General features: G+C 44.1%; 1 protein-coding gene across 8 annotated transcripts in view; it reads left to right on the forward strand.

The window, feature by feature from the left end:
• PCBP3 (poly(rC) binding protein 3) overlaps positions 1-17,870 on the forward strand; it is a 60,784-nt gene extending 42,914 nt beyond the window's left edge. For all 8 annotated transcript variants that reach the window (XM_077829868.1, XM_077829869.1, XM_077829871.1 and 5 more), the window contains 3 exons: positions 3,330-3,382; positions 14,442-14,611; positions 17,834-17,870. In XM_077829868.1, coding sequence (XP_077685994.1) covers positions 3,330-3,382; positions 14,442-14,611; positions 17,834-17,870 — 260 coding nt within the window. The remainder of the gene's footprint in view (positions 1-3,329; positions 3,383-14,441; positions 14,612-17,833) is intronic.
• The last annotated feature ends 378 nt before the right edge of the window (positions 17,871-18,248 follow it).

An 18,248-nucleotide genomic window follows, 5' to 3' on the forward strand; every position in this document is an offset into this window, starting at 1 on the left:
GACCTGCTGGACCTTACAATGTTCAGTGGGGGAGAGGATGTTGAGATGGGCTCATCTAGGGGAATGAGGAGTAGGTTCTAGACAGACATAATGAAGAAGGATCCATGGGGTCAGGACTGGATCAGAACTGGGAGCAAGGGGGAGATGGAATGGTGGAGAGGAGGGAATTTGTCCAGACCGGAGAAGAGTTTCCAGTCCCATCTGAGTATGGGCAAATATTAGGACCGGCTATTATTTTGCCTCAATGATTTGCCCTTCCCATTAACACTGTGGGGGTGGATTTGTTAACCCAGAAAGGGAGTATTAGTGACAATGTGGAGTAATATAAAAGAAGGCTGCATCTATTTCAGTGAGTGTGTTACTCTGCAAGCCTGACTGGTGAGAAGTGCTTTTCACTAAGTCTTGGCACTTAGGAGCCTACTGCTGACCAGTAAAGTCCTTCCTCTGCTGTAAAACCAATATTAAATGCAGGGGAGAGCTAGTGGTGACAGTCTCTTGAGCTGGTGTCCCAGCCAAGGGCTAATGCTGCTTTGTGCCCACAACAGAGGGCTGCACGGCAGGATGAGTGTTCTTATGGTTAAGGCACTTGATTGGCAGTTGAAAGTCCTGGCTTGTATTCCCAGCTCTGCCACTCCCGTCTTGTGTCCTTAGACTATTCATTTAGGCCAAAATACTTAAACTTCGGCGCCTAAGATTACGCAACTAAATCTATATTTAGATATTTAAATAAGTGCCCAGATTTTCAGAGGTTCTTAACAAATCCCTTGGAAATTTCTGGGACTAGTGAGAGCTCATCAGTTCTGAAAATCTGGACCCTTCGGTGTCTAACCTTGAGCAGCCAAGTTTGAAAATTGTGGCCTTACCTTTCCTTCAGTTTCTTCTTCTGGGAGATGGGTACAACACTTACCTGGCCTCCTGGGATGGTCGTGAGGCTAAATTCAGTAATGTATGGGAAGTGCTATATCTTCCAGCAAAGCAAAGCAATTTGATATAGTTATTTCCAGGAGTAGTCTCCGAAATGCCTATTTAAACTTTTTTTCAATGTGTTCATAGATTTCAGTCTTAGTGAGAAGTACTTTGTATCATGTCAACTCTGGCATGCTAAGGACAAAGGCAACACATCACATTTCTTTTAAGGATTTTTCCATATATTCACTCTTCACTGTATTATTAATGCAACATCAATCTTCCTTATGGACTTAATACTGTAAAATATGGTTGTTCTGATTTGAATTCTTAAAACACAATGATACCAACAGAAATGGAGCTCATTGGTTCCAGGGGTGCTGGAACAATTTGTACAGCGGGGGTGCTGAGAGCCATTGAACCAAACTGGAGTCAAAAATGGAAACCACTTCAAGCCAGGTGGTGCGGCAGTCCCCACAGCCCACCCCCAGCACTCCTAGTTCCAGTATCTATGATTGGTTCGTTCATTTTCTAAATGTACTCTGTTGTTATCAGCAAAATTAGTTGGGAAATCCTCTTTAGCAGTACAGAAAACGTTGGCGGAACTGAAGGATAGCAACACTAGATCATTGCTTGTATTGTTTGTATATTCCTTTTGGAGCAACTACAAAATACCACATGGCATGCAGCAGCAATTCTGGGGTAATTTCATTTCGTGACTTGCATGATAGAGTTCAATAATGCCGCTGTGTTATTTCATAGAGACACTGTAAGTAACTGGCTTCATCGCTGTTAATTGGGGGAAATGATAAAACATGAGGCATTTTAGGAGCCGTGAAGGCCATCTGGCCTTAACGTACCTGCCTTTTCTTTTCTTTTTCTTTTGTTTCATTTTAATCCTACATTCTGTGTGCTTTTTCTCCATGCTCTTACTCCCCTATTTCTCCAGACACAAACCTTGGTGTCTCTTGAACTCATTTATATTCTTTGCCTCAAATTCCTTCCCTTGTCATTTATTCTATATACTGATTAAAGTTTTTGCGAGTAACTGTAAATTTATGTTGGCTACTAGACAGCTTCACTCTCCCAGTGCTGCAAATAGGGATATGAATGTCACTATTTCGGCAATGAATGAAGATCTAATAATCTTATTTATAGAAACTACTGGTGACATATGCTTGGTCCTGTACTAAGAACAGTATGAAATGCTGATTGATTACATTTCAAGCTGCATAGATTTGTCCCCTGACACCTCCACTTTCATATTAATGGAAAGTGTTCTTTATCTCTTCAGGGAAACTGAAAGGAAATATATGTCTCTATACATATCAATCACTAGGTACAGCATGTTTCTATCTGGTTAAACAATAATTCAGGCTCTAAAACTGGATGTCTTGATTTTCCTGTGGTGGAAGAGCAGGATGGGTATTGAATTCAGTTAGTCAGTTCCTGTTTTGTATTTTGTGTCTTTGATTCATTGCTGAGTGTAAATCTGTAGTGCCTGGACTCCCAGCGTTGCATCGCAGAACACAAACGAGTCAACATGAAGAACTTCCTCTCTCAGCCTGTGTTATCTGATGCATTGTGACACAGTATTCCACTTTCACTACCATTTGTAAACCACTTGTGAAGACTGCTGCCAGAGGGACATGCAGAAATATATCATCTAATGTAGCAATGCCACATGTCCTAACAAAGACCATTCTTGATCCATCTTGTACCTCCTCTCCATGACTGTTTCTTAAGCATATTTTGCTGTATCATGTGATCAGAGAGGTTTGTAGTGTGTATACTACTTACCCCTTGATGCCATCATCATGATGATAAAGCATTCATCCTATAAGGCATTTACTACCTCTAATTTGTTGTGGGCCATGTGATTTCTCACTCTCCAGTGCTTACTTACAGACTTCCCCACACAAAATGCACCTCTTATTTCTCATTGGTAGACTTCAAGCAATACAGGATGTTGCTTGCTTAACCTATTTCAGCTTTTCCCAGGTGGGTCTGTAATTTTGCACAATGGTTTTCAGTAATCTAGGGATTGTTTGAGTGTTAAAATAAAAGAAAGGAAGCATGGACTAGCTGGCAGTAGCAAGGAGCTCTTCCTCCTTGTTTCTTGGAAGGAAGACAAAGTGATGGAAAGGCACCTACAGTCACTGGCTTTTAGTCTGGAAGCTGTGAACCTCCTAATGAGAACCAACTGGGAGGGTTCAGGGTCCCAGAAGAACAGTGGTAACCAGTTGTAGGAGTGTTGGTAGTAATTTTGTTCCTTGTTATTATACCAGAATGTGTTGTCCGCTTACCCTCCTGGCCCTGAGGGAGTATGGAACATTTGTAATGTCTGCTATTTTGGTTAAATACCAGGCAATACACAGTGCTTTCTCTGCAAGCTATAATCATTTTCCCTTGCATATGCTCAGGTTTGGATGCCAGTCCCCCGGCCAGTACTCATGAACTCACCATTCCCAATGATGTGAGTATAGCACCTTTGAATGCTCTCTGTACCAGGATATATATGAAAGCTACAGATAAATCAGTTAAATAGCTATGTAGCAGCCAGTTCATTGAGCCCAGCCATGTTGTTTGGCAATGTTGTGTCAAAACATTTAGTATGATTGCTAGACTTAATGCACAGAATAAAACAAAGAAAGTTAAGAATGGGTCAGTCTGGCTCTCCCCTTTTTTTTCTTTGCTAATTTAAAATCTATGACTATGTCTTTTCTTTAAAGTGAATTTAATGCTCATGAAATATGTCTGGTTGACAGCTCTAGAGAATGAGGTCATCTAATATTCCATGACCGGTACAGCACGAGGAGACTCTTTTCATGGTCCCACCAATGTGCTTTAGCTATGTGGACCCCTGTGATGTAACTGCCCACTCAACCCTTGTTCTCTCTGCTGACTGCCAGTTTACTATGTTTAATTTATTGTAAATGGATCTGGAAAGGGATTAACTATAATTTAATCTTGTTGGACAGAGAAAGGGAAATCCCAATTTAGGAAAAAAAATTGGCGGTTATGTGAAGGAAGAGTCTGAGACGATCGAGGTTCCTCAGCAGGGGAAGGGAAATAGAATGTATATTTTTGTAAATATTCATGCAGATTGCCTACGGGTGCACGTGCCCATGGTTGGTCTGACAGCGTCTGAGCTGTTGAGTGTTACTGGTGTGTTAGTATACAGTAAATGTCAAACTCACATGCTCAAATTTTCATAGAAATGAAGCATTTAAGGGCTAAACTCAGCCCCAGCTGAGGCACGGAGCTGTCCCAATGGAAAATCCAAGGATTCCAAGGGTCATTTCTCAGGTGGAGCTGCATGGGCATAGCCAGCTCTATGCTACTGGCTCCTCCCACCCGAAAAGTTGAAGAGTGTTAGGGACAGGGATGAAAGAGGCAGAGTACAGGACACTTCACTGATCCTGGATTGCCACACTGGTTTCCCCAGGACCACTGCAGGCATCATATTTTAAAGCAGCCCTGAGGCTGCTCTACATGCCATCCAGGGGCATTTTGGTCTCCAGGCAGCCCAGGGTCAGGGAAACCGAAAATTCTCAAAACCTTCTGCACCTTGGCAAGCTTCAGCTGCAAGTAGGAGGGAAGGTAGCATAGATAACATAGCTAGTCACAGGACATTTTCCAAACCTATTCTTATTCCTCTGGTTCATAGGCGCTGACTCCCCTGTTTTCCCATGGGTGCTTGACCCCTGCACTGCTCCCGGCCCCGCCCTGATGCTATCCCTTCCATGCAGCCCCGCCCCTGCCCCGCCTCTTCCCAACCCCGCCCCTATTCCAACCCCTTCCCCAAAGTCCTCTCCTCAACTCCGCCCCCTCCCTGCCCCTATTCCAACTCCTTCCCCAATCCCTGCCCCAGCCCCGCCTCTTCCTCGCCTCCTCCCCTGAGCATGCCACGTTCCCGCTCCTCCCCCTCCCTCCCAGCATGCTGCCAAACAGCTGTTTGGCGGCAGCTGGGGGGAAGTGCTGGGAGATATGTGGAGGAGCGGGGACATGGCGCGCTCAGGGGGAGGGGAGGAGGAGGTGCGGTGGGGGATGAGGGGAACTTGGCTGCCATTGGGTGCAGAGCACCCACTAATTTTTCCCCATGGGTGTTCCAGCCCTGGAGCATCCACGGAGTCGGCACCTATGTTCTGTTCATCTCTGGAAAAAGGGGCAAAGAGTGATGTGGCAAATTTTCAGATGGTACAAAATTATTCTAGATAGCGAAGTCCAAAGCAGACTGTGAAAAGTTACAAAAGGATCTGACAAAACCAGTGACTGGGCGATAAAATGGCAGATGAAATTCAATGTTGATAAATGCAAAGTCATGCACATTGGAAAACATCCCAACTCTACATATAAAATGATGGGGTCTAAATTAGCTGTTACCACTCAAGAAAGAGATCTTGGAGTCATTGTGGATAGATCTCTGAAAACATCCACTCAGTGTGCAGCGGCAGCCAAAAAAGCGAACAGAACGTTAGGTGCCATTAGGAAAGGGATGGATAAGACAGATAATATCATAATGCCACTATGAAAATCCCTGGTGCGCTCACACCTTAAATACTGCAGGCAGTTCTGGTCACCCCATCTCAAAAAGCATGCATCAGAAATGGAAAAGGTACAGAGAAGAGTAACACGATAATTGAGGGGCAGGGAACGGCTTCCCTATAAGGGGAGATAAACAGTCTGAGTCTTTTTAATCTTAGAAAAGAGACAACTAAGGGGGGATATGGTCAAAGTCTACAAAATCATGAATGGTGGGGAGGAAGTGAATAGGGAAATGTTATTTACCCCTTCATATAACACATACATTAATAGGCAGAGGGATTAACACTACCATAGGGCAGTACTATTTCACACAACGCACAGTCAGCCTGTGGAACTAGTTGTCAGGGGATGCTGTGAAGGCCAAATAACTGGGTTAAAAAAAGAACTGGATAAGTTCATGGAGGATGAGTCCATTGATGGCTATTAGCCAAGATGGTCAGGGATTCAACCCCGTGCTCTGGATGTCCCTACACCTCTAACTGCCAGAAGCTGGGACTGGATGACAGGGGATGGATCACCCAATAATTTCCCTATTTTGTTCGTTCCCTCTGAAGCACCTGGCCCTGATCACTGTCGGAAGACGGGATACTGGGCTAGATGGACCTTCGGTCTGACCCAGTCTGGCTGGTCTTATGTTCTTAGGAAAATCCTCTTGGGGAAATACCTGGTGCTTTCCTGTGCCTTGATTCCCAAAGGTTCAGGTAGTTGCGTCATCTCAGGATTGGAAACATGAATGCAGAGATGGTTAAAGCATTTTTGTGAAGATTGGAGCAACTATTTGCAGAAGGATCTAGTCTCTGATAAATTATAGCTCTCTGTGAAGGTGATGTACAAATGTAAGTGGGGGAATAGTCCCGCTATTGTGGGGAACTTTCCTGGCTTCTGCACTACCCCGGTGAAGTGGGCTAGTGAAAGGATCTGAGTCCTCACTCCCACTTCCTTTACCCAGTGGCCTCCCTGCCCTTAAGGACTCCCCTTCCACTCTCCTGTCTGGCAGAGTCCTCGTAACCCCAACAAGGCTGGGCCCAGGAGTCCTGAGGGGCTCGACCCCCAACCTTGCTGTGGTCACCTAGGACAGGGGCTAGGGTGTCCTCACTCCGGGGTACTCTCTCTGCACTGGGCACGTCTCTGACCCACTAACCATTACATACAATTTAAAGCAAATGCAAGTTATTTAATCAACAATTTTAAACAATTTTAAAAAGAGTAAGGAAAAATGGGAAAGGTGAAAGGAAACACATCACCTCGCTCTGTGGCAGGGAACATCACAAACAGTGTCCCTGGAACGTCCGGGCAGTTCACAGTCTGTTCCTTGTAAGTCCCAGGCCCCTTCTCAGGCCCTGACTGTGCTGCAGGGATGCTGCGGGTTGGACACTTGCTCTGGTGGAGGCCACACGCTCTCAGGCTCTAAGCGGTAGGACCCTTCTTCCCAGTGTCACCCCCGCCCTGTCGGGGTTACGATCCAACCCTGGCCTGCAGAGCCTCTTGGCTGAGGCGTCTCCCTGGCTGGGCCTGCTGCCCAGGGTCCCTCTCGGTCTCCCCAGCTGCTCACCGCACCCAGCTCTGGACTGCTCCAGCCCCAGCTCCACCACTCGGTCTCTGCACGGCTGCTGCTCTGCCCCCAGCTCCCTGGGCTGCTTCTCTGGCCCCTCTGGCTCCGGTTGCTACAGCTCTGCTCCCGGGACAGGTCTGTTCTCTCTGGCCTGTGCCTCTGGCTTTGGGGCTGCAGCTCTGCTCCCAGAACAGGGTCTGCTCTCTATGGATCTTGCCCAGCTCTGCTCCCCAGCTCAGCTTGGGCCCCTGCTTTCTCCTTAGCTCGGACCCGCTCTGTCTGACCCAGGCAAATCCAGCTCACACGGAGGAGGGGACCTCCCTGGCCTCCTGACTCCCTGGTTAGCCTGCCCGCCCTGTCATTCAGGCTGTCGTGGAGCATTGGCCTCTCCCCATTGTTCCTGGGGACTGTCAGTCTCAGGGTCCTGATTCCCCATCAACCCTTCCCCCTTTTTAGTACTGGGAGCTAGCAACTAAAACACCCCCACTGAATGTTAGTAAGGGGGCACCAGTCCCCTTACACAAACTACTATATATTACTTCAATGACTTGGGACTTGCAGTCACTAGAAACTAAACTTGTTCTAACACAGCTTTTGTCAGACATTGACAGCGTGCTGAATATCTACAGCTGCTTTCTCATCCAGTGTGCTAGAATATCCTTTTTTCTTTACCTCTTGGTGACCAGAATAATTTTGAGCAAGAAAATAGAGAAGTCTGTTTTGAAAGCTTTCAAATCCACTAATTTATCTTTGCTTGGAGAAAAAGGGCTCACATGCCCTTCCATATCGTAAGGCAAATAGCCTAACAACTCTTTTTAGCAGAGGTAGAATAGCTTTCCTTGTATTACAGAAGAAATCAGTGCCAGAAGTCAAAGGATGAATGCCCTAGGGTTTGGAAATTCTGTTTGACTAATGATGATTTAATACATGCATTAACGCTCCTTGTCAATTGTGTTAGGCAGGGTGGAGAGAGTCGAGGGAGTGCAAGGGAGTGTAACGGAGTGAAGTATTTTCTTTGATCCTAGAAGGTTAATTTCAGAACTGCTCTGCTTATCAAAATATTATTTTAAAATCAAAACATTTTGGAATCCCCAAATCAGAAGGCTTCCATCTCAATTCGATTCTTTGCAGGCAAAAAACACAGGAAATCTTGAGTTGTGGCAGAACAGAGAGCCCAGAAGCAATCAACAAACACTCCCCATCACCTCCTGGGTTTTTGCAAAAGCGTTTAATATACCAGACCTGAACGAAAGAAACACCATTGTCCTTGGTGCTTCCTGGTTAGCTGATAACTGTTCTAACATGAAAGCAAGCTACACTTTGCAGCCACATATGCAAAAGACCTCTTTCATGCATACTTCAACTTCACTAGCCTAAAAAATCAGCCCTGAAACTTGGTCTCTGAATTAGGGTTCTTTGTTCCTGTAGCACATGTAGGTGAGGTCAATCCTGAATTTCTTCTGGATAGCATCAGTCAGTAGTGAGACAGAAGCTTCAAGGTTCATGACAAATATGTTGGAGGAGCAGAATACCTTTAAAGTATTCCTGAGGGACACCAAAAGCATCACTTGGTCCCCAGCAGGGAAATCTCCGTTTCCAGTTTGGGAAGTTTCATCGCCAATAGTTCAGCATTACCACAGGAATTGTAGTCCTGCATCTGGTGAACATCTGGTGAACAAAACCATGCTTATAAAACAGATAACACAATGGCAGTCTAAGCAAACTGGGCAGTGCAAGACACAAGACCTACCTCACAGAGATGTTGTGAGGCTCGATTCATTAATAAATAACTGTTGTTAATAGTTGCATAATTCATAGATTCCAAGGCCAGAAGGGACTGTTATTATCACCTAGTCTGACCTCGTGTATAGCACAGATCAGAGACCCTCCCCAATATAATTCCTAGGACAGACCTTTGAGAAAAACCGTCAATCTTGATTTTAAAATGGTCTGTGACAGAAAATCCACCATGACCCTTAGTAAGTTGTTCCAATGGTCAAAACCCTTGCAGTCAAAACTTTATGCTTTATTTGCAGTCTGAATTTGTCTGGCTTCAGCTTCCTGCCATTGGATCGTGTTAGACCTTTTCTCTGCTAGATTGAAGAGCCCATTACTAAATATTTTCCCCCATGTGGATACTTGTAGACTGTGATCAAGTCACCCCTTAACCTTCTCTTTGTTAAGCTAAATAGATTAAGCTCCTCGAGTTTGTCACTAAAAGGAACATTTCTTAATCATTTCATCATTCTCGCGGCTCTTCTCTGAACCCTCTCCAATTTATCATCATCCTTCTTGAATTGTGGGCACCAGAACCAGACACAGGATTCCAGCACTGTTCGCACCAGTGCCAAATACAGAGGCAAAATATCCTCTGTACTCCCACTCAAGAGTCCCCTGTTTATGCATCCCAGGATTGCATTAGTCCTTTGGGCCACAGCATCACATTAGAAGCTCATGTTCAGCTGATTATCTACCACGACCCCCATATCCTTTTCAGAGTCTCTGCTTCCCAGGATAGTCTCCCATCCTGTAAGTCTGGCCTACATTCTTTGTTCCTAGATGTACACATTTACATTTAGCCATATTAAAACACACAGTGTTTGCTTGCGCCCAGTTTACCAAGCGATCCAGTTCACTCTGTATCAGTGACCTGTCCTCGTCATTATTTACCCCTCCCCCAGTTTTGGTGTCATCTGCAAACTTTATCAGTGGTGATTCTATGTTTTCTTCCAGTTGCTTGATAAAGAGGTTAAATAGCACAGGGCCAAGAACTGATCTCTGTGGGATCCCGCTGGAAACAGCCCTGCTCAATGACTACAGTAACCAGCTTTTAGTCCATTTTATGCATGCCATATTCATTTTATACTAATCAAAATGTCATGTCATACCAAGCCAAATGCCTGACAGAAGTCAAAATGTCTCACATTAACACTATTACCTTTATCTACCAAACTTGTAATCTCATAAAAAAAGATATGAAGTTAGTCTGACAGGATCTATTTTCCATAAACCCATGTTGATTTGCATTAATTACAGGGTTACAAGGGTGAAAGTAACATAAAAAGCTTACCGGTACAGAGGCCCGGCCTCAGGTGGAAGGGGCGGGGTCTAGGGCAGAAGGGGCGGGGTTGGGGGGTCAGCCTCCCTTAGCCATGTGCTTAAGTCCTGTTGAAATCAATGAAGCTAGGTCAGTTTACACTAGCTGAGGATCTAGCCCCATATTTCTTGAGAATTGTATTGGAGAGTCTATTGGGTTGCTCAGTGTCATAGTCTGGTTCTGATCCCCATACAGTTAGAGAGAGAGGAAATTGGGGAAGGAGTAGGAGTAACAAAGGGGTAGGAGTAATTATTGAGAACTACTGAAAATGTGTCAGCTCACCTCCTGATGGGACACTTGTCCTAAGGATCCACCTGAGGAGAGGAAGGGACTCCAGTGGTAAGTGACCTATCCGTTTTCTTCTAATTAGATGACTCTGCTGAGCGGTTTCAGGTTGGCTGGGTCTGGAGGGAAGCTGTGAGCGGATACAATTCAGGAGCTCCGTTCAGTTCTAACTTCAGGTCCTAACTGGAATGAGGGGGGAGAACTTTGTTCCATCATTAGTTGATCAAGACTCATTTTACCAAGCCAGTGTACACACGATTGACATCTTCAGCACGATTGTCAGTGTTGGTCCTGAAGAGGCTCAGGGGTTGAATGTGCTTTGAGCAGATACTCCTGGACTGAGAAATGATGACATTTACAACAGCAGCATACGGAGGAACGATCACTCCCCGGAGAGGCATTGTATATCTCCACCCACCCAGTAACAGGGGACTTCTCTTACCTCTGAACTTACTGGACTCTACATCTGAGGCAATTGACTCTGAATTTGACTCCAAATTTCCAACAGGAAAAAATGTGGGTGCTGTTAGTGAGAAATGTATTAGTCCCGTTCATCTGGAAATGAGCCAGACCCTGCCCTATCGGGTGACCATGAGGGGGATATTTGCATTTTTCTTCAAATACTGCAAATTCCAAGCTGCATGATAACACATCACAGCTTTGTGTTCATAACTTTGTGGCTGACCTGGTAATTGCATGCAGCACTGGATTCTTTATACAGGCTCTAGTCTGCCAGAGTGGGGTTATGTTGTAAGGGAAATCCTTTCATTCTGTGGAAAGCCGTGCAACCTCTACCTCAACTGCTGATCTCCCTTCCTGCAGGCGCAGTGAACCACCTCCAGGCTAGAATTAACTTTGCTGTCAATGAATGATTCAGAGTTCAGGTGGAGCTGAGACTTGGGCTGTCTGTTAATCACAGTTAACTCACGTGGTTAACTGCAAAAAATTAATCTCACCATTAAACCGTAGAATATCAACTGAAATTTATTAAATATTTTTAGATTTTTTCTACATTTTCAAATTCCAACACAGAATACAAAGTGTATAGCGCTCACTTTATATTATTATTTGCACTGTAAAAATGATAAACAAAAGAAATAGCATTTTTCAATTCACATCATACAAGTACTGTAGTGGGATCTCTTTAACATGAAAGTGCAACTTACAAATGTAGAATTGGTTTTGGTTATATAACTGCACTCAAAAATGAAACAATGTAAAACTTTAGAGCCTACAAGTCCACTCAGTCCTACTTCTTGTTCAGCCAATCACTCAGACAAACAAGTCTGTTTACATTTACAGGCGATAGTGCTGCCTGTTTCTTATTTACGTCACCTGAAAGTGAGAACAGGCATTTTCATGGCACTTTTTTAGCCAGCATTGCAAGGTATTTACGAGCCAGGTATGCTAAACATTTGTATGCCCCTTCATGCTTTGACCACCATACCAGAGGACATGCTTCCATGCTGATGATGCTCATTAAAAAAAAAATTCATTCATTAAATTTGTGACTAAACTCCTTGGGGGAGAATTGTATGTCTCCTGCTCTGTTTTACCTGCAGTCTGCCAGATATTTCATGTTATAGCGGTTTGGGATGTTCGTTTCAAGAACTTTTACTGCAGATTTGACAAAACGCCAGGAAGGTACCAATGTGAGATTTCTAAAAATAGCTACAGCACTCGACCCAAGGTTTAAGAATCTGAAGTGCTGTCCAAAATCTGAGAGGGATGAAGTGTGGAGCATGCTGTCAGAAGTCTTAAAAGAGCAACACTCCGATGCGGAAACTATAGATCCTGAACCACCAAAAAAGAAAATCAACCTTTCTGCTGGTGGCATCTGACTCAGATTATGAAAATGAACATGCGTCTATATGCACTGCTTTCTATCATTATCAAGCAGAACCCGTCAACAGCATGGACACATCTTCTGGAATGGTGGTTGATGCATGAATCTTTAGCACACCTGGCACGTAAATATCTTGCAACACCGGCTACAACAGTGCCATGCAAATGCCGGTTCTCACTTTCAGGTGACGTTGTAAACAAGAAACGGGCAGCATTATCTTCTGCAAATTGTAATCAACCTTGTTTGTCTGAGCGATTGACTGAACAAGAAATAGGACTGAGTGGACTTGTAGGCTCTAAAGTTTTACACTGTTTTATTTTTGAATGCAGAGGTTTTTTGTACATAATTCTACATTTCTAAGTTCAATTTTCATGATAAAGAGATTGCACTACAGTACTTGTATTAGGTGAATTGAAAAATACAATTTATTTTCTTTTTTACAGTGCAAATATTTGTAATAAAAATAAATATAAAGTGAGCACTGTACACTTTATATTCCATGTTGTAATTGAAATCAATATATTTGAAAATGTAGAAAACATCCAAAAATATTTAAATAAATGGTATTCTATTATTGTTTAAAAGTGTGATTAGTCGCAATTAATTTTTTTAATCGCTTGAGAGCTCTAATGAATTTACACCCTGTCGTCCTGTGAAATCTAAGGTAGGCTATGGCAATCACTTTACCAGGTGTGAACAATGCCTAATTAGCTCAATGATGCATTAGCTGTGAAGCCCAATGAGGCCATTAACTGTTTCTGCTAAAATGTTCAACCCTTGAAACAATGAAATTCAGTACTGTAGGACTGTGAGCAGAGCTTAAGTAAAGTGTCACCATTTGGAGTTTCCTAATCTTGCCCTCTGTCTGTTTCTCATGTCATTCACTGTGTCTGAGGGAATGCCATTGATGAAAGGCAGAAAAACTGAATATTTAATGTGGACAGGTCACTGCAAATCTCCTTAGCATACCTCACCACCACTTCTCAGGCCCGAAGTTAGCTAGCTCCCTTTGACTGCTTCGAACACAGTGGGGAAGCTCTGGAGACAGACACACTTTCCTTACTTCCATGTACCTTAACGTAGCCACTCTGGCAGTGTTTGATTTTCTTTAAAAATACCCAGGCAACATTCAGAAATCCTCCTCTCACTTTCCTGGTTCCCAGTTTCCCCTCTCACTTTCTTTATCTATTCTTTCCTCTTACTGTTGATAAATTTATCCGTTGGGGGCCTATGCAAAGGAAGTTTGTGATCTCACTGCTGTCATAAGTAGACTGGCATTCCTTCTGTAAACACCTAACCCTTGAGGGCGAGCAGACGTTATCAAGTGCATGGGAATGGAGACCTGACCGACTCTCTCAGCCCGATAGCTGACCTTTCCAGAAAAGGGCTGAGGAAATGTCTGTAATGCATCTTCTCTGGGAATAGAGAACGTTAGTCTCTAGTGCTGTCAACCTGCTACCTTCCACTAGCACAAAAATAAATACCACCACCTTCTCTCTGATGCTCACCTTTGTGAGCTCAGGCCACTTCAAACCTGGTTAGATGGAGACCTCTAGGATCTGCTTAGCAAGGGATTGATTCAATGTGGAGAGGCACACTGACCCAGGAGGGTGTCAGGGACAGAACAGACCCATTCATGCCGATTCAAAGTGTAGCTGCTGTTATTAAAAGAAAGTGAAGGAGAAGGCAGAAGCAGATGATGTCTTTGGTGATTTGGCAGAAGTTCAGTAACCCCCCATTTTAAACTCCGTAACTCTCCCACACATTAAAATCACAATGCAGATAGATAGCCTTTCACCTCTGGTACATTCCAACCAGCTGAGGACACAACTGAAAATGAGTTTGGTGACCTAGTTTTATGTCTGTATCTTAGCCCTCAGCACTAGCTGGCATAATCTCTGTACAATTAGCAGTCTCTGCTCAAGAGAACCAAAAGACTGAAAGAGAACCAAAAGACCAGGCTACTGCAGGTCAGGATGAATTTACAATGGCAGAGCTTTGGGCAGGAAATTGCTCATATTACCTATGGCTTAAACCAGTGCTTTCAGTCTCCTGCCTTCATGAGCATTAAAGTCACTCACATCCTTTCACAGAAATGATGAGTTGTCTGACAACCCCTGTGAGCTTCACCGTGTGATCATGCTTGCATCCTGCAAGTTACTGTCTGAGGATCTGCTTTAAGAAATTCCCTCCATACTTTTTTCTAGCTAATAGGCTGCATAATCGGACGCCAAGGGACCAAAATCAATGAAATTCGACAGATGTCTGGAGCGCAGATCAAAATCGCCAATGCCACAGAAGGCTCATCGGAACGTCAAATTACCATCACAGGAACCCCAGCTAACATCAGCCTTGCCCAGTACCTCATCAACGCCAGGTGAGATGTGCTAATCAAGGCCACGTTCATCCACCGCAGTCTCATGACCGCCCTGTAAAGAGAGAGGCCAACTGAATAAGTCATACAAAACTCAGACAGTAACATATACTCCAAGCATTACTTTCATGGGACTGATTTCATTAGGTTCCAGGGCACTGCACGAAGTGAACACACCGGTGATTTTATTGGTTGTTGATGTTCAAAGTGAGTGGGAATATTATATCATCGATGTGGGCCTTTCTCCCAGGAAAGCCTTCCTAATGACAACTCAGCCATTTCCTCAGGGTTAGAAGTCAGGCCACAACTTACGTGTTGCTCGAGTGATGGGTCTGTTAACATCTCTGTAGTTGAACCCTTGTTAGCAGGAGTTTATAATGAGGCTGTAATATTACGTTCCCTCAAAAGCAGGGTGAGTTCTCAGCCGGGGTGTGGGAATTTGCTTGTTTTGGGGGAGAGGGCAAAATTTGAAAACAGTTCATTTAGCCACTTTGTCCACGTGGCAAAAATATAAAGAACAGCAAATGCTGAATGTGAAGTCCCAGGTGCCTCTGTTATGTGTTTCCAAGACTCAGAAATGTCTTCCTCCTTCAAACTAATTAGACCAATAAATAACAAAATGGAACAGCCTGTTTATTTTCTTTTAATAATAGCACACCTGCGATACATTTGAAACAGAAGATTTCATGGAGGTAATTAGTAGCTGAACTTATGGTGAATGTTCACCATCAACATTGGCCCCAACTGGAGTCATAACAGTGTCTGTGGTTCACTGGGGCAAGGATGCACTGAGCAAAGCCCAGTTGTGCAAACATGAAAGTGCAAGTTTGGACTACTGAGTAAAACACGCTTTTTAAGAGGGCTGTAATTGGGTGTGGTTGGCTGAGTTTATCCCCGAGTGCAAGCTGTAACTGAGTCTCGAGGAGGAAAAGGGGTGGAGGTTGGATTTAGTCAGACTTTTTGTGTCTGAGCACAAATGCACAGGTGGTGAGATGGGGAGGGTAGACCAGACCTCAGAGGAAATGTGATAGTTTTCTATTTAGGAGCCCCTTGAACAATGCATCACATTAACATTAGAAAGAGACCAGTTGCAGAAAGGGTTCATACAGCTAGATTGACTATCAAATCTTTCCACACAGGGCAGAGTCTGTATCATGCCAGCCAATCATGAGAGGTCATTGGGATTTTAGCATTTAACCATCACATTTATTACCTTCTGATAGTGTTTCTCCACCTGCCCCATCACACTGTCAGGATGAAACTGCAGTAAGAATGCCCCCCGAGGAGTGCTCTTCTCCTGGTCACTTCATGACTTTGGTGCTCATTCAGGCGAGGGACTGATCACACTGGGTAGATCAAGTATCGTGCAAGCAGGGTCGGTGTGAGCTTTCTTGCCATAATGGAGGCTGTGCTAACTAACCGCAATTCTGACCTGTCCCAACCTCTGCCTTTCTGTCCTAAACGTCTTCTTCCCACTCTGATGTGCTTCAGCACCTGCATTTTTCTGACCTGTAGCCCCTCTGTGGGTCAAGCCCTGGGTCTCCCTTGAGCAGAGACTAGCACATGGCCTAAAGTGTGAAATGTCTGTCCTTCCCTAGCTGCAAAGCCACATTTGAAAACCATGTCTGAGCTGCTGGCATAGAACTTTCTTTTAACTTTAAGTGCCTCTTTAAACAAACTCTCCTTTCTTTGCAGGTGGGGCTGTTATTAATAATAACTATTAGGCAATCTGAATTCCAGCTGTGAATAGCACAGAGGAAGAGATGGAGTTGGGATGTAGCAAATAAATCATTGTTAAATGATTAATAAATGTTGATAAATCATTTTCTCCCAACTTTTTAAAATCTATGGCAACATGAACAGACCAAAAGGAACTTTAATATATAAACCCCTTTGTTATGATGCAGTTAGGGTTGCTACGAACACACTACACCTGACACAAACTCACAAAAGCAAGGAAATGAAAAGTTAAGCCACCTAACAGATCTGTACTTCACAGGCCACATCCACAACCTTAATTCTGCCCCCTCCTTTTGCCCTTCTACACACACTCTTTACCAGATTATTTTCCCCCCAACACTAGTAGTTGTGGCTGGAGGTTTTGGGGCATAGTAGTTGTTTGCGTTGTGAGAGGAAGTTTGGCAAAGGGTCATGTGCAAAAGCGGGTGCTGGAAGGCTAGCATCCTGTGGGCAGAGTTAAGGTTGTGGGGTCTGTGGTGTACAAGATGTGATAGTGGCAAGGTATGCACCTTGAAGGAAGAGTAGAGGGTATGTACTGTTAGGTGACTCAACTTTTCATCTCCATGTTGTTGTGGGCTTATGTCAAGTGTGCTGTGTGGGTGGCAACCTTCACTGCTTCGCCATGGAGACTGTGTGTTCATTTCCAAGGATTGTAATGCATCATTGGGGTGGAGGTGTGGGGGGTGCAGGCCTGTGTGACACTACAAGTGCAGCTGCTGAAGGAAGATATTTTATCTGTCAGCATCTGTGCATGAGTTCTCGTGCACTGTGGGATAAACGCTGATAATTCCAGACAGGAAGTGATTTTTGTGTGCCCAGCCAATCAATCAGGCCTGGGTGAGCTCAAGGTCCCGCCTCACAACTAATCAGGCTTGCATGTGCCCAGGCTCATGTATATCAGGCTTGTATGCACAGTGCCATTAACTCCAATTCATTATGTGAATTATGTCGAAAAATCACCCGAGGCCAACCTTGCTCTTTTTTTTTTTTTAGAATTTTTTTTTGGAAAAAACCCTCTCCCCATTGGACGAGATCTCTGGGGTCACCTTTCTACTGAGAGAGATTGACCATCTTTTTAAAGAGATGTCAGTCAACAATGAAACCAGGGGTGCTGAGGAAAGCAGCCATCTGGAGTCCCAGTTCAGAGACTTCCCATTAAAAGTTTATGGAAAGAGACCAAAGAGGCTCCCTCGACATTTCAACGGGCATAAAACTAACCTTGTGGGAAATTTCACTGATTGGCCACCTGCTCTTAGAGACCGGCAGACATTATTCCCTCCAGTTCAGACCCATTTTAAAATGCAGTCTTGACTATGGTGTCACTTCCAGGCTGATAAATGAACACTTTAGCTGGCGGAAAGGGAAGAGTGAATAGGAGACAGCGGAAAAGAGGACTTGCCACAAAATCTTCGTTTTCTTTTCTAATCCTGCTGTTTGTTTTTATCTCTTCCCTTTCCCCTTTCTCTTTACCTTTGTCTATTCTAGGCTGACGTCTGAGGTCACTGGAATGGGGACACTCTAATTTCTACCCGTCACCCTTCATTCTGCATCACCTGACCCTCTCAAGCCAATGACACTCCACCCGGCTTGAACAATCTGTATTTTTACTTCCTTCCCTTTACCTCCATAGATACTTTTTTCTTTACTAACACACACACACACACACACACAGTTTCTTTATATGGTCCATACTGTGCTCCTGATATTGCTCCTGAACGCTTTTTTTATGGTCCCAGGCCTGTCCATGGTTTCAAAGTACAGTGTTAATTATTTTAACTACCTTTTGGGGGTTTCCACTGGTGAGACTTCAGAAGAAGGCTTGGTCTCTGGTGTCAGCTTAGCTTAGCTATTTTAATGTTTTATTTTGACATTTTAACAGCACTTACTGTAGTGTATGATT

The sequence above is a fragment of the Eretmochelys imbricata genome, chromosome 11 (genome assembly GCF_965152235.1).
Source record: "Eretmochelys imbricata isolate rEreImb1 chromosome 11, rEreImb1.hap1, whole genome shotgun sequence".
Classification (NCBI taxonomy): Eukaryota; Metazoa; Chordata; order Testudines; family Cheloniidae; genus Eretmochelys; species Eretmochelys imbricata.